Source organism: Gymnoscopelus braueri, assembly GCF_963280865.1.
Source record: "Gymnoscopelus braueri genome assembly, chromosome: 17".
Taxonomy (NCBI): domain Eukaryota; kingdom Metazoa; phylum Chordata; class Actinopteri; order Myctophiformes; family Myctophidae; genus Gymnoscopelus; species Gymnoscopelus braueri.
The window spans coordinates 41622219-41646662 of NC_137617.1; the positions used below are offsets into that span (position 1 = coordinate 41622219).

Sequence of the window (24444 nt, forward strand, 5' to 3'; positions counted from 1 at the left end):
ACACAGCCTAGGAAACAGGTGAATAAGATGGCACCATTTCTGTCCACTCACTCTGTGTCTCATTCAGAAACATGCCTACCAGAGAGTGGGGATTTCAAGCCTTTCTCTTCCTATATTTCTTTGAAATATTTTTTGAAATTAACATACCAGCTACCAATGATGTCACTGGTTGGCAGGTTTCTGAACTATCCATAGTCCTCCTCTGAGACACAAGAGTGAGTAGCCTACAGAAATGGTGCCATTTTATATTGCGCATTAGTGAGGACCAATTATATGAAATGGGCTGAAGCGGTCATTTAAGTTGCTAGAAACCACCTGTAATGGTTCATTGTTTACCTGGTATCCTAGTTTCTTTGAACGCACAGCACTGTTGTCTCTGCACTCTATTGTATCACCAAAACACGTCGACTTTTGATGCTTTTGTGTGACGCAGTAGTATGATCAAGTAGGGGGAGGGCCGTTAATTTACGAAGAAAAAACACAAATTAGAATATGGAGATACGTGGGTTATATGCGAGTTTAATCAGTCCGAGTCTGTCCTCTGGTAGAGCTTCATGACGTTGGTGTCATGGAACTTCTTCCACGTCTTCATCTCCATGATGTAGTCATGGTTCGCGTAGAAGACCACGTTGGTCTTCTTATGTTCCATGTAGTAGGTGGAGTATTTACTGTAGTCCTCCGTCATGAAGCCATATGCGTCCACCTGGCGGAACGAGAGGGAGAGGGAGAGAGGGAGAGAGAACATAGAGAAAGAGAGTTGGTTGAATGCATTGACTGCACATCTATGGGTTTAAAATATGTAAAATTGCATTGATTGCACATTTATTAGTGTCTGGTTTCTGATGTATATTTTGTCTGTATTGTTGCTGTGTTGTCGTTTGTTATGATGTTTAGTGTGTTTTGTTGAAGAGACCCACAATGGAAATAAGCCCTCTGCGCTTTATTGTGTTTTCATCCTCGGTGATACATAGACTGTATGTCGGAAAGTGCTTTTGTGCTCTTTTTTTATGTCACCAAATAAAAATCAATCAATCTCAGGGGCCCCTAAAGTGGCCCCTGAGGGTGCCTCATTTGCGCTACATAGGATCTTTATTCATAAAACCCCACAGACACACCTTCGCTGTGTTTGTGTGACACTGTAGGCTATTATGACGAATTAGGTTATTCATTTACAAAAAAAAACAACAACATAAAAAGCTGAAATACATATGAGGTTTCTGCCCGACAACAACGATATGCAAAAATGATGTACGTGCAGTAGAAGGTATGTATTATCCTACCACGTCACAGGTGTGCAAAGCCAGAAATAAAGTGAACGCCCCATTGGAGGGTCTGACCAACGCCCAGGATCTCCCGTTGAGAGATGAAGACTTCAAGAACCTTTGGAGGAACACACACATCACAATCGGTGTTAAGAAAAGTGTTTTTGTATTTTGTGAGAAGACAGAGGTAGAGTGATGGCAGAAGGGAAAGATATGCAGGTTTATTCAGGTTAAATATAACAAATAAAGAATTATACATACAGATAATGTATGTGATAGCAGATACATGTTTAGAATGTCAGTATTATGCAGGTGTGAACATTTTTTTCTACATACTGTAAATGTTTTCACATTAATGTTATATTATCATTAAAATCTGTTTTTATTATCATGTAGGAAAAAAAAAGTTTTGCCAATTATTTGGGGAGCCCACTTGCAACCTGACCCCCAGGTTGGGAATCGCTGGTGTAGAGGGAAACAAATAGGGGTCCTAGTAGAGCTCTGGGGGACTCCAGTCAATATAGTGTGTGCGTGTGCGTGTGCGTGCGTGTGTGTGTAAATATATATATGTGTGTATATATGGTTGAAGTGGTTAAGGGATTGGAGCAAAGCAGGCCTTACCTGTTCCTCACATATCTGAGAAAGTCCGGGTGAAGAACATAAAAGCGCTCTTCATCAAACTGGCCAGCGTAGTCTGTCCACGGCCTGCCAGGTCAACACACAACACAGTGACATTAACTCACTGACATGTCAACAGCCTGCTAATTAAATAGACTGCACCAAACAGAGCCAAAACATCATGTACATCGCCTCTAACATGACCGGCCAATAAATATACAGTATAGTGATATACACGGTGGTGGAAAAAGTACTCACATTTTTTACTTAAAAGTATCAATACTACAATCTAGAAATACTCTGTTACAAGTAAAAGTCAGGAATTCTAAATGTACTTGAGTAAAAGTACAAAAGTATTGGTCCTATACAAAGGCAACATATGCTGCAGAGTGTTCCTTCTTCTGTTAATAATATTGAAAAAGGAGATATGCCTACCGCCTGCCTTTATAAGGGCCAGCAGATACCCTGGTTCTGTTCAGAAGACCTGTGAGCCACTGGAAGTCCCTCATCCCTTCAGGTATCGAAACATACTTTATTCCCTGCAAAACAAACACAGAGGACAGACATACTCAGCATTGTGTGTGTGTGTGTGTGTGTGTGTGTGTGTGTGTGTGTGTGTGTGTGTGTGTGTGTGTGTGTGTGTGTGTGTGTGTGAGAGACACACGTGTGAGTGTCATATCAAAATATCATGCATCCTCAGTAAGAATGTACAAACATTCCCATGTCATTCCATCCATGTTTCATCTCTGTGATAACCCAGACATCTTTGACAGCTTCTGTAATACACCAGATGTTGTTGTGGTTGATGAAGAGTCCAGAGAAGTGTCTGTATTAGAGATAGCCTGCACCTTTGACCTTAGCCTAGAGAGGAAGCTTTTATGACCAAGGTCATTAAATACCAACCACTTCTACAGTACATAACATCTCAGAGCTGGGCTATAATAGGTGCAGACTATTTGTTTTTATTTTGTACTATTTGGCAGCCTGGGACATACCCACAGACGGGTTGTTAGAGGATTCCAACAACCTGGGATGCCCAAAAAGGAGGCAAAAAGACTGGCAAAGTATTGTGCTGTCTCTGCTATAATTGGCATTCGCCTGGTAGAGACACTGTTAGTTCTACCCATAGAGTACTGAGTGACATGCTTATTGTATCATGAGGACATATGCCATTTTGTGAATGTAACCTTAATTGTGCCTTTAATATTTGTGTCCTTGTATGCTCTCCTTTATGTGGACATTATTGCATTGTTAAAATGTGTGTGTGTGTGTGTGTGTGTGTGTGTGTGTGTGTGTGTGTGTGTGTGTGTGTGTGTGTGTGTGTGTGTGTGTGTGTGTGTGTGTGTGTGTGAGTGAGTGAGTGAGTGAGTGAGTGAGTGAGAGACACACAGAGAGACAGAGAGACAGGCAGGCAGGCAGGCAAGCAGGCAGGCAGACAGACATATAGGAGTAATTAGGGATGCACTGATAGCTGCATATCGGTGTTGGCCGATAGTTGCCTTGTTGACTGCCATTAGGCATGTCAGCAAATAAGTTGACATTCACCGACAGCAGTAGCCGATATTTATCTGTGGTGGGATGGTGGGATCAATAGGCCCTATATGCACAGCAGCCATATTGGAAAGAAATTGGGCCTCTTCCTTACTTCCTTAACAGGTCTTACCAATGATACTAATTAAGGCTCTGTTTCATTTAGTGTAGCACAGTGGTTCTCAATTTCAAGGACCCCCATAACTCTGAGAGTGTACAAATGGAACCAAATGGACCCTATACTGTATGGTCCATTTGGTAATAAAAACGCCTAAACTACTACTAAACTAACTGAAATAATCCGTTCCCCCTATCCCTGCACACACAGTGTGTGAAGTAATACCCAAAACATTACCATTATTACACAGATCTCAAAAATAAATCTCCTTACACTATCAAACCTAGCTGCTTTAACTAATCCTAAACCAAACTGAAATTGAAAATATATTTTTTAAATAAACCAAAATAAAAACTACAGACAAAAATGCTAATTTATAATAACCTTTGTTTGAGTTTGTGTATACCTCATCATAGGGAACACTGTCAAATCCGTACGACTTCCATAACCACAGCGACGTGGTGATGGAGTGGGCCGTGTGAACGTACACCGACGTTCTGTTTCCTACGTCCTGCTCGTGCCCTTTGGTCACTGCACCGTTCATCCTGCCAGAAACAACAAGGCCCCAGTGTTTAGGCTGGGTTCTAGATAAGGTTCTCAGAACCTCATTTGGGCCCTCCTCAGGAGGTGGTACTAACCCTGAGTTCTGGGAACCCAGAACCAGTGTTTATTTCGTCGACTGAAACTATGACGAAAAATCTTCGTCGACCACCTTTTTTCTCTGACGAAAACGGGGGAAAAAAAGAAATAAAAACGAATCTATGATGACTAAAACTAAGACTAAATATATTGACAATTTCGTCAACAGATAAAAACTAGACTAAAATGTTATTGAGGGCCTAGTGGAGAAGAGATGCAGTAGAACTAAAAGACAAGTCATTTTATGTTTGGTTGCGCTCAGGTGTTGTGCTCTGAAAATAGTAGATCTACAAGCTCACAATGCTTATTTTCAGAGATCGGCTATTTTCAGCATGCAACCAAACGCCATCAAGGCACCGCCAAAATACATTTTAGTTGACCAAATCAACTGTAGATTTACTCGACTATAATCTTATGATATTTCGTCGACTAAAACTAGACAAAAACTAAAACATTTCAGGTGACAAAAATATGACTAAAACTAAATGGAATTTTATTCAAAAGACTATGACTAAAACTAATCAAAATTTGCTGTCAAAATCAACACTTCCCAGAACTAAGAACTAAGCGCTTTTTTCGAAAATAGCTGATCTACAAAGCTGACGACGAGTTCTGATCTTGTAGATCTGCTATTTTAGCTTTGTTTTGAAGAGTTTTTTTTGTTTTGTTTTTTGACATACCTCCCTCTTCAGGGTTCGTTCTGGTTATAATGGAAATGTTAAAAATAAACATCACATTCCCAGGTTCTGATCCACCACGGAGGTTGTGGGTTCGAATCCAACGTTGCATCTGGCTTTGTCGAGTGTATATATACAGTGTTGCATTAGTGAATCTAACTCTGGCGGGACGCTATTTTAAAGACGTCACGCACGCGTCGCTTAACGCCTACACTACAGGTCACACAATGGACAATTGATATGCATCTAGGCTCATTCCTACATTTTGGGCGGGAACCCCTATTTGTAACTATACCTTTCAGGACGGGAACCCCTTTTGGGGTTCCTGTTGCTATGTACAGTATATAGCAACATACATTTGTTGTAATTTTTGAATAAATATTTGAAGTTTTTCAGAAAATTTTGGTCAGGATTTAGGAGGCGTTTTTTAGAATTGGCCTCAGGTCTAAATGGGTTAATTCACCTGGTGTGACACCCAGCAGTCGGCAGCCTTTGTAAACTTTGTTGAGGTTGTTTTTAATCGCTACTTGTGGGTGAGCGTGCTCCTGCTCAAAAGACTGGTGGGACGGCGTGTTACCGTGTGCAATGAGCACACGCTGCCCCAACGCTCCTGATTTCGTGTATAGAGGGGCGGGTGTATAGAGCCGGAGAGAGATTGCGCCTGATCCCATTGGTTCACCGATCTGTCCGTCAACCCCCGCCTCGTCAACACAACATTACGAGCGACGCCCACTGCACTCTGGTTGGTTGGGGAAATGAACACTTCCTCATACCGGGTACACCGACGCGTTGGTCCAGGCTTTTATTTTTTAGCAAAACTAAACAATAAAAGCCTGAAGATCGAGGCTAATATAATATGAACACAATTGCCACGTGATCGGGGGAAGGAAGCCGGGCGGAGAGGGTGATATTTGTCACCGCACGTAGTCCTACGGGCTGGGGACGGAGCCTGTCAGCGGGAGGAGTAGGACGAAGGCTCTATGTCCTCCCGGTGGGGGCTCCTCACTGGCAGGTGAGTCAGTAGGAAAACAGCAGAGAGACGACACACACAATGCATGTGGGGAGGAGGTTCTGGGTGACACTTCGTAGTGGAAAAGAGCCACAAGAACACAAAGTACTATCAGGAGCTCTCGCACACTTACACCACAAGGGCCACGTCAGACAGGTCCTGTTTGGTTCATGTTATTACCTCCTGTTTTTCAAGTAATGCAACATGGCCATGCTATGCCCTGCTTAGTCAATACAGGACTGTTTGTCAAAGCCTCTCCCAAACAATTCAACTTCTAATGTTTACTGGGTGACACACACGCGCGCGCGCGCGCGCACACACACACACACACACACACACACACACACACACACACACACACACACACACACACACACACACACACACACACACACACACACACACACACACACACACACACACACACACACACACACACACACACACACACACACACACACACACACACACACACAGAACTTTTCCAGTTGTTTGACTAGTTTAAGTTCTATTATGCTCAAACCACTGTTTAATCCCTGTGCACTTGATTCATTAAAACGGTTTAACAAGTTCAAATACCAACAGTTGTAGCCTAGAGCACTGTAAATTGTGGGGACATTTGTGAACATATTTGGATAATACTACATTTACAATGTAGTATTATCTACATTGTAAATGTAGTGTTATCGTGCTACTATTTCAACAGCACTTCCTCTTCCTCCGATTGATGGTGTGAACTTTCTAGCTATCTGCTTGGTCAATAGTTAACGGTCACAATCTGATTGATTAACACTCTCTCTCTCTCTCGCTCTCTCTCTGTTTCCCTCTTACCGGAACACAAATTCATGTGCGTCTATCTCCTTCCCCATGCCAGAGCCGTTGAGGATTCCTCCATTGCCCACCACAGCACAGCGCACGCAGCCTCCAGGCTCTCTGGCCACGAGCAGCGGATGCTTTGGCTCTGGGATCAAATCCACGGCCACTTTCACATCTGCACATTAGAAACTTCATTGAAAATGTACAGTATATACACACACTGACACACATGCCAGCATAAGTTACATTTATGTATCTCTCACACACACACACACACACACACACACACACACACACACACACACACACACACACACACACACACACACACACACACACACACACACACACACACACACACACACACACACACACACACACACACACACACACACACACACAGACCTACCTGCATATTCGTATTCCATAAACCCAAATGGATTATTAAAGTGGGACAGCCTGTTCCACTCACTCATGTTGAGATGTTTTTTGTGCATATATAAACGTATGTCGGGAATGAAAGACTGCATAAAGCTTGGGTCAGTAGACCGCCGTAAAGACTGGGGGCAAGTCTGAAAACACATGTAAAATGAAAACTCATATAAAATAATATACACATACAGTAAAAAATGAAAACACATATAAAATGACACAGAAGAGATCAAGGTGACATTTGTTTGCCATTACATTCACATTCAATGAGGGGACCATACAGAGGTATGAATGGTGTGCGTGCGTGCGTGCGTGTGCATGCATGCATGTGTTGTCTACTTGTACAAGCTACTGTACTTGTGAGGACCAAATGTCCCCACAACCACGAGTATAGTAACATTTGAGAATGATACATTGTGAGGACAATTTTCCAGGGGGTCCCCAGCAAAATGTGTTAATAATTTCGGAATCATTTTGATTCTTTCCACGGCCAAATACATAGATATCAATTTGGGGGTCCCTGACTTGAAAAGGTTTGAGAACCACTCCCCCAGACAATAGGCATTCAGAAATGCCAAACACCTCAGACTTAAAGGGCAAGACCACTTTGGTAGAGGTTTGGGTTGTGTAGTTACCTTGCCATGATGTAACTCTAAAGGTGGACAAGAAATAAAAAATAATTGTTCCATTGTTTAGAAATTGATAATTCTAAATATGCTCCTCATTGACTTACATTGTATGGTAAAACAGCTCTCAAAGTCACTCTTTTAGCACATAAACAAACACAAACAATGTTGATTCAGACATTATAGAGCATCACCAAACCCAGTACTGTTTGTTTTTTTTGTAAAAATGTTTACTTCCTGTTGATTTTGCTATTTTTATTAAGAAGAAAACCCGGACTGGATCCGCGGATCCGGATCCGGATCTTCACATAGTAAAATCAACAGGAAGTTGAAATTTTTATTAAAAAAACTAACAGTACTGGGTTTGGTGATGCTCTATATTGTCTGAATCAGCTTTGTTTGTGTTTGTTTACGTGCTAAAAGAGTGACTTTGAGAGCTGTTTTACCGTACAATGTAAGTCAATGAGGAGCATATTTTGAATTTATCAATTTCTAAACAATGGAGCAATTATTTTTGATTTCTTGTCCACCTTTGGAGTTACATCATGGCAAGGTAACTACACAACCCAAACCTCTACCAAAGTGGTCTTGCCCTTTAAATCGTCATTTCAAATTTCGGCTGCTACTGCGGGTTCGAATCCCGATCCCGACGACCTTTGCTGCGTGTCACTCCCCATCTCTCTCTCCCCATTTCCTGTCAGTCTACTAGTGCATACAATCAATAAAAACCAAAGAAATGTCAAAAAATTAATAAATAATGTAAATACAATAATAAACCAGAAAAAGTGCTCCTCGGAGCACAGGTCTCCGCCAGGTCAGGTTATTGTGGCCTCCTGGTGGCGCTATAATTGGCCAATGTGAAAAGGGTGGCATTTCTTCTTAGGCCTTTCAATCGGACACTGCATTCGTGATTTGAGGCATTTTGTTCCAAAAGTGTGTTTTGATAAATTAGACCTGCTGGTGGCGCTATAATAGGCCAATGTGAAAACTTTGGAAGCCACTGTAAGCCAAATAGGATGAAATATGAAATATCGGACAGATCCATCAGAATCACATGACTATGGAGATGCAGTGTACCAATTTGCGTGTTTTTTGGACAGATTCTGAAGGAATAATCTCCAAAAATGTATTTTACATAAATCGGCCTCCTGGTGGCGCTGTAAAAAGCAGATGTGAAAAATGCAGTCCAGATGTTTTTCCTTGGCCTCTAGGGAGTGTGCGTGCAAAGTTTCACGCAGATCGGTGCAGTTATAGTTAAAAATGCAAATCGGACAGTTATAGCGCCACCATGAGGCTTTCAAGTGGCATTTCTTCCTCGGCCTAGTGGGAATGTGCGTGTGAAATTTTATGGAAATGGCAAGCTGCGTTCATGATTGGAGGCAGTTTGTTCAAAACGGACCAATCCTGCAAACTTTGGAAGCCAACCTTAGCCACTGAGGATGCAATATGGGAAATCGGACAGATCGGGTTGATCACATGACTATAGAGATACTGTGTACCAATTTGCATGACGTTTGGTTAAAAGCTGTAGGTGTAATGGGAAAAAATGGGTTTTGCACAAATCTGCCTCCTGGTGGCGCTATAACAGGCCCATGTGAAAAATGTGGGGCAGAGGTTCTGAATTGGCATCCAGGGAGTGGGTGTGCACAGTTTCGCAGCGACCGGGCCAACGGTGCCGGAGATTAGCTGGTAACACACGGACAACACACACACACACACACACACACACACACACACACACACACACACACACACACACACACACACACACACACACACACACACACACACACACACACACACACACACACACACACACACACACACACACACACACACACACACACACACACACACACACACACGGACGGACGGACGGACGGACGGACGGAAGGTAAAACATACTCTCTCGCCATGCCTTTCGGCCTGGCGGAGACAATAATAATTCAAAATGTCACTGTGGTGTGTATGCTGCTTACCGTCGGCATGGGCTGGCCGTCCTGCTTGTATATGTCCTCGAAATCCCACTGAGGCACTTTATTGAAGTCCTTTTGAAAGAGAATGGGCATGGGGGTCTCCCTGATGGGGGAGGTGACGTTGGGCTTCGCGGTGGGCATGGGGGAGGTGACGGGGGGCTTCGCAGCGGGCATGGGGGTCTCACTGACGGGGGGCTTCGAGGCGGGCATGGAGGTCTCCATGGGGGAGGTGACGGGGGGCTTTGCGGCAGGCATGGGGGTCCCCCTGACGGAGGTGACGGGGGGCTTCGCGGCGGTGGTGGCTTTCAACAGCGCCCCGTCAGTCTGTGGTCGTCGGGCAGATAGGTCTGCCTTCGTGGCATCAGTGACGGGACTCTTAGTCGTTCTCAACGCGGTGCCAGACGTCGCATTGTCCTCCTTTTCGTTCCAAATGAAAGTCGCAACAATCCAATTGCCGCCTTTCTGGATACGTCTCGGGGGGACAGCCGACCTCAGTGGGTAACTGCACCAAACAAACAACCAAAAGCAAGACAACATGCCCGTTAGTCACTGTTGTATAGTTCAGTGGTTCTCAAAGGACTCTCTGCATGGGTTACTTAGGGGGGTCTAACGGGTCCTTCTGGTTCCATTTGTATACTGTCAGAGTTCAGGGGAGTTCAAAACAAGTGGGTTGCGCACATCCAGTTCCTTGCTGGTGCAGAACACAAATAAACAGTATAAAAGAATACCTCAGTGTTTTGTTTATTTAAAAACACTGACATTGCAGGGTACACAGCGTTTCGGCCACAGTTGGTCTTCATCAGGTCTGATGAAGGCCAACTGTCGTGTACCATGGAATGTCAATGTTTTAAATAAACACTTAGGAGCAAAGCTGTTGTGCGGACTTCTAATCTATTATTCTTTTATAGAGTTAAGGGAAGACCTTGACATTTAAAAGTTTGAGAACCATTGGTATAGTATATACACTCCCAGTTACTGTCAACTGTCAATGCTGAGTGTGGGCCTGAGCCACAAAATATTTGCGTAAGAATATTATAGGATATTATAGACAGACAGACAGACAGAAGTGTTTCGCTGAGGTTAACATAATATATATTCTCTCAAACACATACAGATAGAAAACAACTTTTTTCTGCCTTTACATCCCGCGTACACCTTTAACTCCGAGATGTACAACTCAAACCAATTGAACCTGTATTGGGTCCATTTGGTTCCATTTGTTCTGTCTGTCTGTCTGTCTGTTCCGTTTCTAACTCTGCTTCTGGGTCCCATAAGGGTCCATTTGGTTCCTACTTCCTAACTATCCATAGTTTAGCTGGGGACCCCATAACCTCAAGAGCCCCTGGGGAGGGGGATTCCCCAGACCCTATTGAGAACAACTGGTCTATACAACACAACACTCTTTCAGCTACTGTACTTACCTGAGTAGCTTTGACATATATTCCCATGGCAGCACGAAAAACAAAACGCACCACGAGACCAAGAACAGAAAAAGTAGAGTTTTCTGGTAGCGTCCTGTCATTCCTGAGGTGCAGGTTTCACTCACACAGGGAGCCGTTTGCCCTCGGCTCTTGTGCAGGAAGACTAAATCTCTGGAGGTCCCAGGTTACTGAGGTAACAGCTTGTTCACCACACCTTGTTATTTGGCAGAGAACACGAGCTGCATGTTCAACAACGTATAGTGTAATATCACTGGCTGGCAGGGATCACCTTGTGTAACTGAATCCAACCCTTTAACGTCTTTGTATGCTACATGGAAATCACATGATGAATATAATGAACGTATGAATGTGTGCAGAACACCGTAACACCATGTCAATTCAAACTCCGTGTAAATGTGTATCCTTGTATTTATGAAAACTAAGCCAGGGGTAGGGCTCGATAAGCATTATGCTTCTCTCTGTCCCCCTTTACGGCATCTTGGACACTTTATTATGCCAAATGGAATAAAAACTTTGGACTTTTGAGATTGTGCCTTGTTCTAAATTGCACTGTTGTACATTACACAGACATGTATTTTTTTGGTCCAAACAATGCTGAAAATAAACTGAACCTGAACTGAACTGAACAAATTTAAAGAGCTGATGATAGGATTATAACGGATCTCAGGTAATCAGGCAGTTTGTTCCAGAGAGTAGGAGTGTTTTATTCTACTGTAGGTACAATCAGGAGACAGGTGTGTTATGATCGGAGAGTTCTGATTGATCATTTAGGTCATTGGTTCTAAAAGTGGGGTCCGGGGACCACCAGGGGGTCCCCAGCAAGATTAGTTTATATAGCATCACAATCATTTGAACCACTTTAACCATATTTTAAACTTTGGCTAATCAAAAATAGCAGATATACAAGCTCACAGCGCGTCACTTTGTGCCATATACGTCACTTTGGTTTATATATCTTCGAGCCAAATTGTTCTATAGACCATTATCTACAAATTAGAACTGAAAATTTAACTTTCACATGTATTTGAAATGACTGAGTGTCCTGGCACCCCACTAATGTGGGAAACCCATTGAATCCCATAATTATTAACTACGGTGACTACACTGTTGCCTACTACATCATGGGTTTTCAACTGGTGGTCCGTGGAGGTATTGCATGTGGTCCCTGACCATGCATTTAGTAATAGAAAGTGAAGATTTGTATAATATTTTATCGATGGTGGATACTGTTAATGTGCATGACAATTCAACTCAAGGATGACAGTTTTACACACGCACACAGCGCAAAGTATTTAAGGGAGGTTTTAGTACATCAAGGTAAATACAGGCTTTTAATTGGACATCCGGCTCCGAGTCAGACATCCGACTTCCAAGTAACTGACAACATTGATACGTGTCACGGCCCCTTGGCCTGGCTTGCAGGGCCTGTGTGGTATATGGTGTACTCCTCTGTGTATCTCTCCCACAGATCTCCTGTAGGCGTGGCCAACCTGGGGTTCCTAATTAGGTGCATTGGGAGCACCTGGCCAGTGCTCCCTGACGCCCTCTAAAAGAGTGGCTGCCAGCCATTCGAGGTGTCCCTTACCAGATGACAGCACCCTTCTGTTTATTTGTCCTATGATTGAGTTTACACACTTTACAACACCCCACATTACATTGAACACACATCCATACATTGCTGACACTACTGATTACTGAACTACACACCTCATTCCTTTTGTAAAGCATTATTTTAGTTCCTTATGTTAAATAAATCACTGTTACTTTTAAGCACTGCCATGTGTCCTCCTCAATTTGTCATGGCCCACGGGCCGGGTTGTGACATACGTCATCATACATCAAATAAAAGCCTGTATTTACATTGATGTACTCCGACTTCCAAGTAACTGACAACATAGATGCGTCGACTCATCATACATCAAATAAAGACTATTTTATCAATTCAAAATTGCATAACCCTCCCTTGGATTCAAAGTAAAATTAGAAAGGCATGACCCTCCCCTATTTTCCTCCAGGGACCCCCTTCTGTAAATTTCGACTGGTCCCTAAGCGAATATTTTTTAACTCAGATCTTTGTTTCTGGAAGTCCCTGGCACAACATATTTCTGAGATGGGGGGTCCGCAGCCAAATACATTTCAAGTTTGAGAACCACTGATTTAGGCAGTGAGCAGGTCAGAGTTGTATTCAGGAGCAAAATTATTAAGAGCCTCATGAACACTAAAAGTAGCTCTAGTATGAAGTCAATTCTGTAATTATTTGACAGCTTTAATTACCAGTTACATTGCATAGATTACATTATTACAAAACTAGCCATGGTTCACATGATGCTCATATGTCATGGTATGACAGTCATGTTTCATGGCTATTACAAAACATACATTTTAACCACTTAATCTATTTGAATATAGCTGATCTACAAGCTCACAATGGGGCACATCCAGGGGCGTCGTTACGCGGGGGCTTCGGTGGCTATAGATGTTTTTTTTGTTTTGTTTTTTTAATTATATCAGGGCCGGCCCTAGGATTTTCGTGGCCCTAAGCAAGATTTTTTTGGGTGGCCCCCCCCAAACACCCCCATTATAAAATCATGTCATTTTTTATTGCATACTAAAATGATAACGCTAGTTGTTGGATAGGAGATACATGACATAATTACAATATGAAAGTAAAAAACCTTTTTTTTTTTTTTTTTTTTTGCCCCCCTAGTGGTTGTGGCCCATAAGCGACCGCTTATATTGCTTATAGCAGCGGCCGGCCCTAGTAACCCTAAAACCGAAATAAAGTAACAAAAAACGGGGGGAAAGTACCCAAATCCGCCAAAATCCGCGACACTGCGCGTGCGTGCATGTGTCCGTTGCCTGGGGGGCTAAGCCCCCAACCTAGTAGAGACCTAGCAATGCGTCTGGGCACATCACAAGGTGTCGTGAGCCTGTAAATCAGATATATTCAAAAAGGTTTGACAGATTTATGAAAATTTGAGCAATTTTACTTTGGTACTGTAAGTATATTTTGCCAATATTTTGCCAATACATTAAAAAAAAACTTGTAACTTGTAACAGAGTATTTCTATAATGTGGTATTGCTACTTTTACTTTAGTAAAAGAGTATTTCCTCTACCTTGGATCAGCTGTTCTTGTGCCATCTGGCTGCAGCATTCTGAATGATCTGTAATGCATGTAATAGATGCTTCAGTAAATGCTACATAGCCTACTTAAATTAACATGTACAACAGTGACTCCTTGTGGATACTTGGTTGGGCTGACTGCTGAACATAATGCCAGAACTATAACATTGACTCAACATTTCTCCTATTGTGCCAGGCCAGCTGAACAACAAACAAAAACAATTTCATGACAAAATACACAACTGGCCATGCATGCAATTCAATGTCAAAGTGTGCCTATAGTCTTGAAATACCATACGTGGCCATGCGTGCCACACAGTGGCAATGAGTGTGCAACACTATTTAGGGCTGAATTTCTGGGCTACAACCTTCTTTTCTGAAAACAGCAGATCTACAGCATAAGTCCACCGTTGTGAGCTTGTAGATCGTCTATTTTCACTGTGCGACACAATGAAGTATAACATAGGACGCTTAAGTGCTCCTGTATACTACAATCAGGTTTATGAACGATCAAGCCAGGAAAACAAATGCCAATACCCTGCTCCTCCATACCATCTGTATCTGATGTAATTTATGTGTATTTTGTGTTACTTATGTTAGTCAGTATTTGTCGATTTGTGTAAAGGTGTCCACATTGGAAATAAGTCGATGACTTTTCTGTGTATATTATCCTCGATTGTCTTTTTAACCTTCTATGTGTTGGATGAAAGCAATGAAATAAATCAAATCTGATGATTCCTTTATTTTCTTCTATCATTTCTTGTTGTACGTTTCTTCTTTTTATTGTTAAAGGGACTACACCATGAATTTTAACTTTTTCTTATTTTTTGTGTGTTTTTGGTCTCCCCTACCTCTCTTCTATTCCAAAAAACACCCCAGTTTGAACACTCAGGCTTTCACAGCATATCTGGGGTTTTATGTAAAGTCTCAAAACAGGCCAAAATTATTAGCCCCCGAAAGTGACGTCACTAGCGGTACCATCCCTCCCGTTTTTCAGTTCCAACATAAAAATAATATTTTTTTCTTACTTTTTCCACACAGAACCAGGAGATAACATGCATACAAACTGGCTCAATAGCGCCACGTGCCAAATCAGGACAATGTGGTATTGCAGGTAAAAGTGCTTTATAAGCCAGAGAGAAGTTAGTTGGAATGAGTATATCTGAGGCTTGATTTAGGCTCAAACCTTTTGAAAAACATTTGAGGGACATAAACAATATGATATTAAATATTAAATATATTTTTTAAATTTATGGTGTAGTTCCTTTAATGCTGCGAACCAGAACAACATTATGTGTAATCCTATGTACCTGAGCACCAGATAGATGTAACATAAAGAAACCTTGAACCTTGACGTTGTACGGCAGTGTCGCACACATTTAAGCCTTAAAGGAGCACTTTTAACCCATCTTCGTATAGATGGTCCTCGCTCATGCTCATTATGAGACGGCACCATTTCTGTCCACTCACTCTGTGTCTCATTGGTGGCTGTGGACAGTTCAGAAACCTGCCTACCACTGAGTGGGGATTTCAAACTTTTCTCGTCCTATATTTTGTGAAATCTTGTTTGAAATGACCAACGGATCATGTGACTCAGAGAATGCGCGGGTCTGTAACTCAGAGATGCATCGATCTGCTACTTTTGATGCTTGTGTGTGACGCTGTAGTGTGATCAAGTAGGATGTTAATTTACGAAAGAAAAACACAAAAAGTTTGAATATGGAGAAAGAGGTTTCTGCCCGACAGCGACGATATGCAAGTTTAACCCATTAAGACCTGAGGTCGCGATTCTACATAATGTCTTCTAAATCCTAACTGGTTTCTGAAAAACGTACGTTGCTATAATATCAGTACAGTAGGTGCTCAAACTTCGGTGCTCAAACTTCTTCATGTCAAGGACCCCCACCCCCCCATCTCAAAATACGTTGTTCCAGGGACCCCCCCCCCACCCACCCAGAAGCAAAGATTTGAGTCAAAAACGCTCCCTTTAAAAATATATATATTCAAATATTTGCACAAATGTTCAAGATTTTTCAAAAATAGCAGATCTACAAGCTCGTAGCGCGGCACTCGGTGCCGCGCTATGAGCTTGTATATCTGCTATTTTTGAATAGCCAAAGTACAAAATATGGATTACACAGATGCGTTCCCGGCTTGAAAGGGTCAATCAGTCCGAGTCGGTCCTCTGGTAGAGCTTCATGACGTTGGCGTCGTGGAACTTCTTCCACATCTTCATCTCCATTTTGTAGTCATGGTTCGCGTAGAGGATCACACGGGTCTTCTTCTGTTCCATGTAGTAGGTGGAGTATTTACTGTAGTCCTCCGTCATGAAGCCATATGCGTCCACCTGGCAGTCAGAGAGGGAGAGAGAGATAGAGATAGAGAGAGAGAGAGAGAGAGAGAGAGAACACACAGAGATAACACGTGTGTCATAGGAACATAGGAATAAAACGGATAACCGGAAAGGTCGCCCGCATACCTACTCGCCCCCATTTTTTTCTCCCTCGGAATGCTCAGCACCAGAAATGGTAATGGTAAATTAGGGAATAAGGCATAGTTTTACTCAGGTTACGTTTAGGAATAAGGTTAGGTATAGGCATAGTTTCACTGAGGTAACGTTTAGGAATAAGGTTGTGTTTAGGCATAGTTTTACTAAGGTTACATTTAGGAATAAGGTTAGGTTTAGGCATAGTTTTACTGAGGTTACGTTTAGGAATAAGGTTAGGTTTAGGCATAGTTTTACTAAGGTTACATTTAGGAATAAGGTTATGTTTAGACATAGTTTTACTATATCGTCACTGGTATGTCCAAAACTGTCCAAAACTTTTCAGGAAATGTTGCTTGTTAATACTTTTCGTTGGTTCAATGTTTATAAAACCCACAGACATGGAAAAAAAAAAAAAAAGCTGAAATACATATGAGGTTTCTGTCCGACAGCAACGCATGTACAAAATAATGTACATGCAGTAGAAGGCATGCATTATCCTACCACGTCACAGGTGTGCAAAGCCAGAAATAAAGTGAACGCCCCATTGGAGGGTCTGACCAAAGCCCAGGATTTCTTGTCGAGTCTTGAAGACTTCAAGAACCTTTGGAGGAGGAACACACATATCACTATAGACACACACTACAGATAATGTATGTGATAGCAGACCATATACATGCCGTTTAGAACATTAGTATCATATGCAGGTGAGTACATGTTCTTTTAGAGACATACATTGGCATCATATGCAGGTGTGTACATGTACTGTACATACACAATGAAAAGTCATTTAAAAAATCACGGTTTTAATACACAGGAGTCTTATATGGCACCTGTGCAGAAAAAGGACAGTGATTTTCTATTTAGTTTGGGAATCGCTGGTGTAACGGGGAAAAAATAGGGGTCCTAGTAGTCGTGTGTGTGTGTGTGTGTGTGTGTTTGTGTGTGCGTGTATAAATATATATATATATATATATATATATATATATATATATATATATATATATATATATATATATATATATATATATATAGAAGATAGATAGGGTTAACCCATTAAGACCTGGAACGCATCTGTGTCACTTTAGATGTCTTTGGCTATTCAAAAATAGTAGATATACAAGCTCATAGCGCGGCACCGAGTGCCGCGCTATGAGCTTGTAGATCTGCTATTATTGAAAAATCTTGAAAAAATGTTTAGATTTTTTTCAAAAAACATTTTTTTTTAAAGAATCGCCTCAGGTCTCAATGGGTTGAAGTGGTTAAGGGATTGGGGCAAAGCAGGCCTTACCTGTTCCGCACATATCTGAGAAAGTCCGGGTGAAGAACATAAAAGCGCTCTTCATCAAACTGGCCAGCGTAGGATGTCCACGGCCTGCCAGGTCAACAACACACAACACATTGACATTAACTCACTCACTGTGACCAGGGATTACTGATGTTTTGCTTTCGCCCCATATTCTGTAAAGGAAAAAACTGCGACATGTTGTGGAGCTACAAAAAAAATTTAACTTCTGAAAATCTTCGCCTGTAATGAAATGCCCAAAATAGGGATAGAGGTTGAAGGTGGTTAAAAGTTGGTACACATTGGGCTGCATAATTGCAGATCCCGATCTCATAAAAAAAAGTCAAGTAATCACTGATATATCGTTTGGGCTCTAGTTTAGTGAAGCGATGGGAGACGCCGTAAATGAGGAGCAGTGTCTGAAAGTGGGGTCCGGGGAAAATCATTTTAACCACTTAGTTAAAGGTAGGGTAAGTGATATTTTTGGGTTAAAACAAAAAGTATTTTGTTAAAAGGTTAAAGCACTATATTCTGATAGTAATCATTGCTATAGCGTGTTTGTTCAGTAGCAGGAGTCTCCCCGTCTATCCAGCTCTTTAATAAACAGAAAATACATTTTCCGGTAGGTGTCAAAATCTCAGCCAATCAGGAGAAAGTACAAATTTTTAAGCTTCATTTTCATAGTGTTCCAGTTCCAATTTTGCCTGCTCATTTCTTGGTGCCGTGTCATTGCTCCGACGGCGCATTGTTCCGACGGTTACTAACCCTAACCGCACGCTGAAGCCACGTAGTCGGAGTAATGGTATGTCGGACTTATGGGCAGTCCCCCATTTCTTAGTGTCATCACTTCCAATTTCACTTGTTTAATCTACATCCTGATTGAGTTCTCTATCCTGATTGGATAAAATTGGAAATGAAACTGAAACTGAAACGAAAATTCATTTTCTGTTTTATAAAGAGCTAGAGAGACAAGGAGACTCCTTTTACTGAACAAACACTATAGCAATGAGTACTATCAGAATATAGAGCTATTTAACACTTATTTTAAACAAGAGGTTGAGTACTATACAAAGGCACCATTATGTTTGCAGTGTGTGTTCCTTCTTCTGTTAATAATATTGAAAAAGTAGATGTACCGCTTGCCTACAAAACGGCCAGTAGATACCCTGGTTCTGTTCAGAAGACCTGTGAGCCACTGATAGTCCCTCATCCCTTCAGGTATCAAAACATACTTTATTCCCTGCAAAACACAAACACAGAGGACAGACATGCTCAGCTGTGTGTGTGTGTGTGTGTCTGTGTGTGTGTGTGTGTGTGTGTGTGTGTGTGTGTGTGTGTGTGTGTGTGTGTGTGTGTGTGTGTGTGTGTGTGTGTGTGTGTGTGTGTGTGTGTGTGTGTGTGTGTGTGTGTGTTCAAAATATAATGCATCCTCAGTGAGAATGTACAAACATTCCCGTGTCATTCCATCCATGTTTCATCTCTGTGACAACCCAGACATCTTTGACAGCTGCTGTAATACACCAGATGTTGTTGTGGTTGATGAAGAGTCCAGAGAAGTGGGAGTAATTAGGGACTCACTGATATATCAGCTGCATATCGGTGTTGCCTTGTTGACTGCCATTATCAGCAAATAAGTTGACATTCACAGACAGCAGTAGCCGATATTTATCTGTTGTTGGAAAGAAATTGGGCCTCTTCCTTAACTTCCTTAACAGGTCTTACCAATTATACTAATTAAGGCTCCGTTTCATTTAGTGTAGCACAGTGGTTCTCAAACTTCTTGATTTCAAGGACCCCCGTAACTCTGAGAGTGTACAAATGGAACCAAATGGACCCTATATGGTCCATTTGGAATAAAAAAAGCGAAACTGAAATATCCGTTCCCCCTATCCTTGCACAGTGTGAAGTAATACCCCAAAACATTATTACACAGATCTCAAACAAAAATAAATCTCCTTACACTATCAAACCTAGCTGCTTTAACTAATCTTAAACCAAACTGAAATTGAAAATACTCTTTTTTTTTAAAGAAACCAAAATAAAAACTACAGACATAAATGCAAGTTTATAATAACCTTGGTTCGAGTTTGTGCATACCTCATCTTGGGGAACACTGTCAAATCCGTACGACTTAAATTTCCACAGCGACGTGGTGATGGAGTGGGCCGTGTGAACGTACACCGACGTTCCGTTTCCTACGTCCGTCTCGTGACCTTTGGTCACCGCGCCGTTCATCCTGCCAGAAACAACAAGGCCCCAGTGTTTAGCAGTGGTCTGAAAAGTATTCAAATGTTTTACTTAAGTAAAAGTATCAATACTGCAATGTAGAAATACTATGTTACAAGTAAAAGTCTGTAATTGTTTGGTTCATGTAATTACCTCCTGTTTTATCAAGTAATGCAACATGGCCATGCTATGCCCTGCTTAGTCAACTCAATACAGTACTGTTTGTCAAAGCCTCTCCCAACCAATTCAACTTCTAATGTTTACTGGGTCACACACGGTCACACACGGTCACACACGGACACACACGGACACACACACACCTTCTCACCCAGAACTTGTCCAGTTGTTTGTCTAGTTTATGTTCTATTATGTGTTCAAACCACTGTTCAATCATTGTGCACTTGATCCATTTAACGGTTTAACGAGTTCAAATATCATTAGTTGTAGCCTAGAGCACTGTAAATTGAGGGGACATTTGTGAACATATTTGTGAAACTCTCATTGGATAATACTACATTTACAAAAGCTGTTATCGTGCTACTATTTCAACAGCACCGATTGATGGTGTGAACTTTCTAGCTATCCGCTTGGTCAATAGTTAACGGTCACAATCTGATTGATTAACACTCTCTCTCTCTGTGTCTGTCTCCCTCGCTCCCTCCCTCTTACCGGAAGACAAATTCATGAGCGTCTATCTCGTTCCCCATGCCAGAGCCGTTGAGGATTCCTCCATTGCCCACCACAGCACAGCGCACACAGCCTCCAGGCTCTCTGGCCACGAGCAGCGGATGCTTTGGCTCTGGGATCAAATCCACGGCCACTTTTACATCTGCACATTAGAAACTTCATTGAAAATGTACAGTATATATGTCACAGGGAAATTGGCAGTCCAGGGAAATTGACAGGGGAGCGCTACTTTTATAGGCGCGGGGCGGTGCTGCGAGGCGGGGCTTTGATGCGAGGACGACGACCACAACAACAATATAACAACCAGGAAGCTACGCTAGGGGAACGCTGAAAATAAAATGGATAATATGAGAGAAATACTCAAGTAAAGTACGAATACCTCAAAATTGTACTTGAGTAAATCTACTTTGTTACTTTACACCACTATTACAAGGCTCAGTGGCGCACTTCGATAATCATTGGACTCCCCACCCACTACCACTGGGAGCCGGGGTTTGACTCCCGCTCGGGACATTACTTTTTCAAACAACCGCGGACTACTTTTTTTTCGCTGATAAAGTATAGTTTTGGACCATGACTGAGGCGCGCCGCCTTAGCAGACCTTGAGGCCGAGGAGTCGCGCCCGAGCGCCTCCAGGCGCGAGTGCCCGCGACGACCGGCCGATGGTCTGCTAGTCGACTTAAGCGCCGTCCGAGTTATGTACCGATAGGCACAGAATCGTAAATGATGTTGTGGGGACTGCGTTTGCCCCAAGTGCCACTCACTGCACTAACATAGCCCGCCAGGCCCGCCCCCTTGTGCTTCAACTGCATGGAATGAGGCTGTGTGTGTGTGTGTGTGTGTGTGTGTGTGTGTGTGTGTGTGTGTGCGCGTGCGCATGCGTGTGTGCGTGCTCGTTTGTGCATGCGTGTGTGGTGTGGGGCTCATGTCTGGCTTGCATTGCCCTCTAGCGTTGATTCTACAGAATTGCCTGAGGGGTGGTGAAAACAAGCGTACCCCTTTCATTTTCCCTGGAATGCCAATTTCCCTGTAACATATACACACACTGACAAACATGCCAGCATAAGTTACATTTATGTATCACAAACACAAACACACACACACACACACACACACACAGAGAGAGACCTACCTGCATATTCGTATCCCATAAACCCAAATGGATTATTAAAGTGGGACAGCCTGTTCCACTCACTCATGTTGAGATGTTTTTTGTGCATATATAAACGTATGTCAGGAATGAAAGACTGCATAAAGCTTGGGTCTGTAGACCGCCGTAAAGACTGGGGGCAAGTCTGAAAACACAATGTAAAATGAAAACACAATGTAAAATGAAAACAAAACGTAAAATGAAAACTCATATGAGGGGACCATACAGAGGTATGAATGGCGTGCGTGCGCACGCACGCACGCATGCATGCACGCATGTGTTGTCTACTTGTACAAGCTACTGTACTTGTGAGGACCAAATGTCCCCACGCCCACGAGTATTGTAACATTTGAGAATGATACATTGTGAGGACAATTTTGTTGTCTCATGTGAAAACTGATTGTTTTATAGTTTAAACGCTTTAGGGAGTTTAAGGCTTAGAATTAGGAAAAGATTCAGGTTGGGGTTAGGATTACGATCAGCGATCAGGCATTTTAAAGGTTACTTTTTTAGGGGTCAGGATTGGAGTAATGCTCGATTAATTCTTCGTGAAACCACTCCCCTAGACCAGGAGTCTTCAACGTTTTCAGGCCAAGGACCCCCTAGCTGAGAGAGAGACGAAGCAGGGACCCCCTCTATATTGTATAAAATTGTGTTTCAGATTAAACTTTTTTGTTTACTTGGTCTGCTCTTTTTTCCCCTCTACACCTATATATCTATTTGCCAAAAATAGCCGATCTACACAACGCCTCACAGCTGTGTTAATAATTCGAAATCATTTTGATTCTTCTTTCCACGGCCAAATAAATAGATATCAATTTGGGGGTCCCTGACTTGAAAGGGTTTGAGAACCACTCCCCCAGACAATAGGCATTCAGAAATGCCAAACACCTCAGACTTAAATCGACATTTCAAATTTCGGCTGCTAATGCGGTTCGAATCCCGATGACCTTTTCTGCGTGTCACTCCCCATCTCTCTCCCCCCATTTCCTGTCAGTCTACTAGTGCATACTATCAATAAAAGCCAAAGAAATGTCAAAAAATAAATAAATAATGTAAATACAATAATAAATAATAATTCAAAATGTCACTGTGGTGTGTATGCTGCTTACCGTCGGCATGGGTTGGCCGTCCTGCTTGTATATGTCCTCGAAATCCCACTGAGGCACTTTCTTGAAGTCCTTTTTAAAGAGAATGGGCATGGGGGTCTCCCTGATGGGGGAGGTGACGTTGGGCTTCGCGGTGGGCATGGGGGAGGTGACGGGGGGCTTCGCAGCGGGCATGGGGGTCTCGCTGACGGGGGGCTTCGAGGCGGGCATGGAGGTCTCCATGGGGGAGGTGACTGGGGGCTTTGCGGCGGGCATGGGGGTCCCCCTGACGGAGGTGACGGGGGGCTTCGCGGCGGTGGTGGCTTTCAACAGCGCCCCGTCAGTCTGTGGTCGTCGGGCAGATAGGTCTGCCTTAATGGCATCAGTGACGGGACTCTTTGTCGTTCTCAACGCGGTGCCAGACGTCGCACTGTCCTCCTTTTCGTTCCAAATGAAAGTCTCAACAATCCAATTGCGGCCTTTCTGGATATGTCTCAGGGGGACAGCCGACCTCAGTGGGTAACTGCACCAAACAAACAACCAAAAGCAAAGACAACATGCCCGTTAGTCACTGTTGTATAGTTCAGTTCAGTTCAGGAATGTCAGTGTTTTAAATAAACAAAACACTGAGGAGCAAAGCTGTTGTGCGGACTTCTATTCTATTCTTTTATAGAGTTAAGGGGAGACCTTGACATTTAAAAGTTTGAGAACCATTTGTATACTCCAAGTCACTGTCAATGCATATACCGGAGTGTGGGCCTGAGCCACAAAATATTTGCTTAAAAATATTTTAGGATATTACAGACAGACAGACAGACAGACGGCAGTGTTTTGCTGAGGTCTGGCTGAGTTATAATACATTCTCTCAGACAAATACAGATAGAAAACAACCTTTTTCTGCCTTTACATGTCCCGCGTACACCTTTAACTCTGAGATGTGCAAATCAAACCAATTGAACCTGTATGGGGTCCATTTGGTTCCATTTGTTTCCATCTCTGCTTCTGGGTTCCATAAGGGTCCATTACTTCCTAAACTAGCAATAGAATTAGCTCGGGACCCCCTAAACTCAAGAGCCCCTGGGGAGGGGGATTCCCCAAACCCTACGTTGACAACAACTGGTCTATACAACACAACACTCTTTCAGCTATACGTACCTGAGTAGCTTTGACATATATTCCCATGGCAGCACGAAAACCAAAACGCACCACGAGACCAAGAACAGAAAAGGTAGAGTTTTCTGGTAGCGTCCCAT

General features: G+C 42.6%; 1 protein-coding gene across 1 annotated transcript; it reads right to left on the reverse strand.

Moving 5' to 3' along the window:
• Positions 1-337: 337 nt before the first annotated feature.
• LOC308105147 (uncharacterized protein) lies at positions 338-24444 on the reverse strand (the record flags this gene model as incomplete). The annotated part of the gene is made up of 18 exons (XM_080455778.1): positions 338-703; positions 1281-1380; positions 1884-1967; positions 2316-2419; positions 3935-4073; positions 6685-6844; positions 7079-7241; positions 9707-10205; positions 11125-11295; positions 16442-16617; positions 17260-17359; positions 18047-18130; positions 19177-19280; positions 20138-20276; positions 20936-21095; positions 22086-22248; positions 23216-23714; positions 24347-24444. 18 exons carry the CDS (start codon positions 24442-24444, stop codon positions 524-526), a joined length of 3123 nt encoding a protein of 1040 aa, XP_080311904.1. The 3' UTR covers positions 338-523.